Source organism: Pollicipes pollicipes, unplaced genomic scaffold, assembly GCF_011947565.3.
Source record: "Pollicipes pollicipes isolate AB1234 unplaced genomic scaffold, Ppol_2.1 Scaffold_4002;HRSCAF=4701_pilon_pilon_pilon, whole genome shotgun sequence".
Taxonomy (NCBI): Eukaryota; Metazoa; Arthropoda; class Thecostraca; order Pollicipedomorpha; family Pollicipedidae; genus Pollicipes; species Pollicipes pollicipes.
Genome location: NW_023596420.1, coordinates 10,153,553 through 10,155,284, shown reverse-complemented (window position 1 = coordinate 10,155,284; position 1,732 = coordinate 10,153,553). Strand labels below are relative to the sequence as shown.

Below are 1,732 nucleotides of genomic sequence, written 5' to 3'. Positions count from 1 at the left end.
CGGCCGAAGACTATCAGATGCGGCCGCGAGGCGCCGCACCAGCTGTTTTTTCAGCCGGGGTCCAAGGCTGCGGCGGCGAGTCCGTGCGGGGCGCGACTGGGACGGTCGTGGCGCGTGTCTGCGTCGGCTCGCCGCGCGCCTCGCGCCACATCGCTCGCGCGATAGACAGGCGCACTGCGCGACTCGCCGGGTGCCGCCGCGACGCACGAAGGGGCGATTACGGTCTGCGTGGCGGCGAGTGGATCAGACGAGTCGTGTGGCATCGCCGGACAGCGCTCGCGCGGCATTCACTGCGGCGACTCGGCCGGGTGAGCGCCAGCTGCTGCGGAGCCGCCGTGACGTCAGCGCCGCTCCGCCCGCGTGGTGTTCCAGCCGCCGTGACGTCAGCGCCGGCGGCGATAGCGCATCCGTGACGTCATCAGAGGAACGCCACACGCCCGGCCCGCTGCGCGCTTCCGGCGACGGTGACGTCAGCACAGCGACGCGCATCTCTGACGTCAGCATGGCGCCGCTGGTGGTGGCCTGCGACTGGATCTCGATCGTGGGGTCGCTGGTGCTGAAGCTGCCGCAGATCGCGGCCACGCTGCGCTCCGGCTCGGCTCGCGGCCTCAGCCTTCAAAGCCTGCTGCTCGAGCTAACCGGCTTCACCATCAACTTCTGCTACAACGCCGCGCATGGCTACCCGCTGTTGAGCTACTTCGAGTACGCGCTGCTGATCCCGCAGGATGTGCTGCTGGTGCTGCTGACGCTGCGGCTCAGCGGACAGCTGACGGCCGGCTGGGTGGCGACGCTGGCGCTGGCCGCGGCCCGCCGCCGCCGCGCTGGCCGCCGGTCTTAGCGCACGCGTCTTCCGTGGCCGCCCTCCTGCACCTGCTTCAGTCCTGACCGATCGGCTGGGAGCAGCCAAGCGGGTTGGCAGCTGCGCGCGCCTTCTGGTGTCAAGGCGGCGACGCCCGCGCGCTCAGCCTGAACAACCTGGCTGTTGGCGGCGCTGACGTGCGGCACGCATCGTCACCACGCTGGCCGAGACGGGCGACGTCACCATGCTGACCTGCTTCTGCGTCAACCTGGCACTCAACGTCCTGGTGGTGCTGGCTGTGGTCCGGTTCAGAGACGGACCGCCCGAAGAGGCCGCGCGGAAGAAGGCCAAATGAGCGGCCAGCAGGGTAGCGGGGTCGGGGAGACAGGGGGAGGTCGACGGTGATGGCGGGGAAGGAGGCCGGACTCTGGGAAGGGGGCGGCATAGCCTGGTGCTGCGTGCGGTGTTGGGAAGGGTACAACCAGGAGCAGTGCACGCTGCCGGGTGGACGGCCTCTGCATGGGCGGAATCATGCGGCTGGGCATGGAGTTTGGGCATGGGTAGAATCATGCGGCTATCGGAGGGAGGTCAACACGCGGTACAGATCTGAGCGGACCGAGTGGTGTGAAATTATTTATGCGTCGGACTGGTTGGGTGAAGAACGGTGTACTGTGACTATAGGCTGGACACAGGAAAGACCAGAAGGTCGGGGGGGGGGGGGGAGGGAGAGGGGGAAGCTCCAAGCAGGGTCGATGAGACGAGCGAGGATCAGGGAGACGCAGCGCTTTGTACCGCAGTTTGATCTCCGTTATCATTCTTCGTTACTCCTCCGAAGGACATATCACGGGCTTTGGTGGTGCTTTACCGTGCGCTGAAGCAGCTTTTTTGTCTCCATTTCCAGGGACTTGGTAGCTTGCGATAGTATATCTTCCA

At 66.5% G+C, this 1,732-nt stretch overlaps 1 protein-coding gene across 1 annotated transcript; it reads left to right on the top strand.

Moving 5' to 3' along the window:
• Nucleotides 1-449: 449 nt before the first annotated feature.
• Nucleotides 450-1,154, top strand: LOC119093533 (solute carrier family 66 member 3-like). The gene is made up of 2 exons (XM_037216491.1): nucleotides 450-802; nucleotides 1,029-1,154. Exons 1-2 carry the CDS (start codon nucleotides 503-505, stop codon nucleotides 1,152-1,154), a joined length of 426 nt encoding a protein of 141 aa, XP_037072386.1. The 5' UTR covers nucleotides 450-502.
• The last annotated feature ends 578 nt before the right edge of the window (nucleotides 1,155-1,732 follow it).

Coding starts and splice junctions, on each gene's coding strand:
- LOC119093533 (XM_037216491.1), top strand. CDS start 503: ATGGCGCCGCTGGTGGTGGCCTGCGACTGGATCTCGATCGTGGGGTCG. Junction 803..1,028: donor TGGCGACGCTGGCGCTGGCC/GCGGCCCGCCGC, acceptor ACGCTGGCCGAG/ACGGGCGACGTCACCATGCT.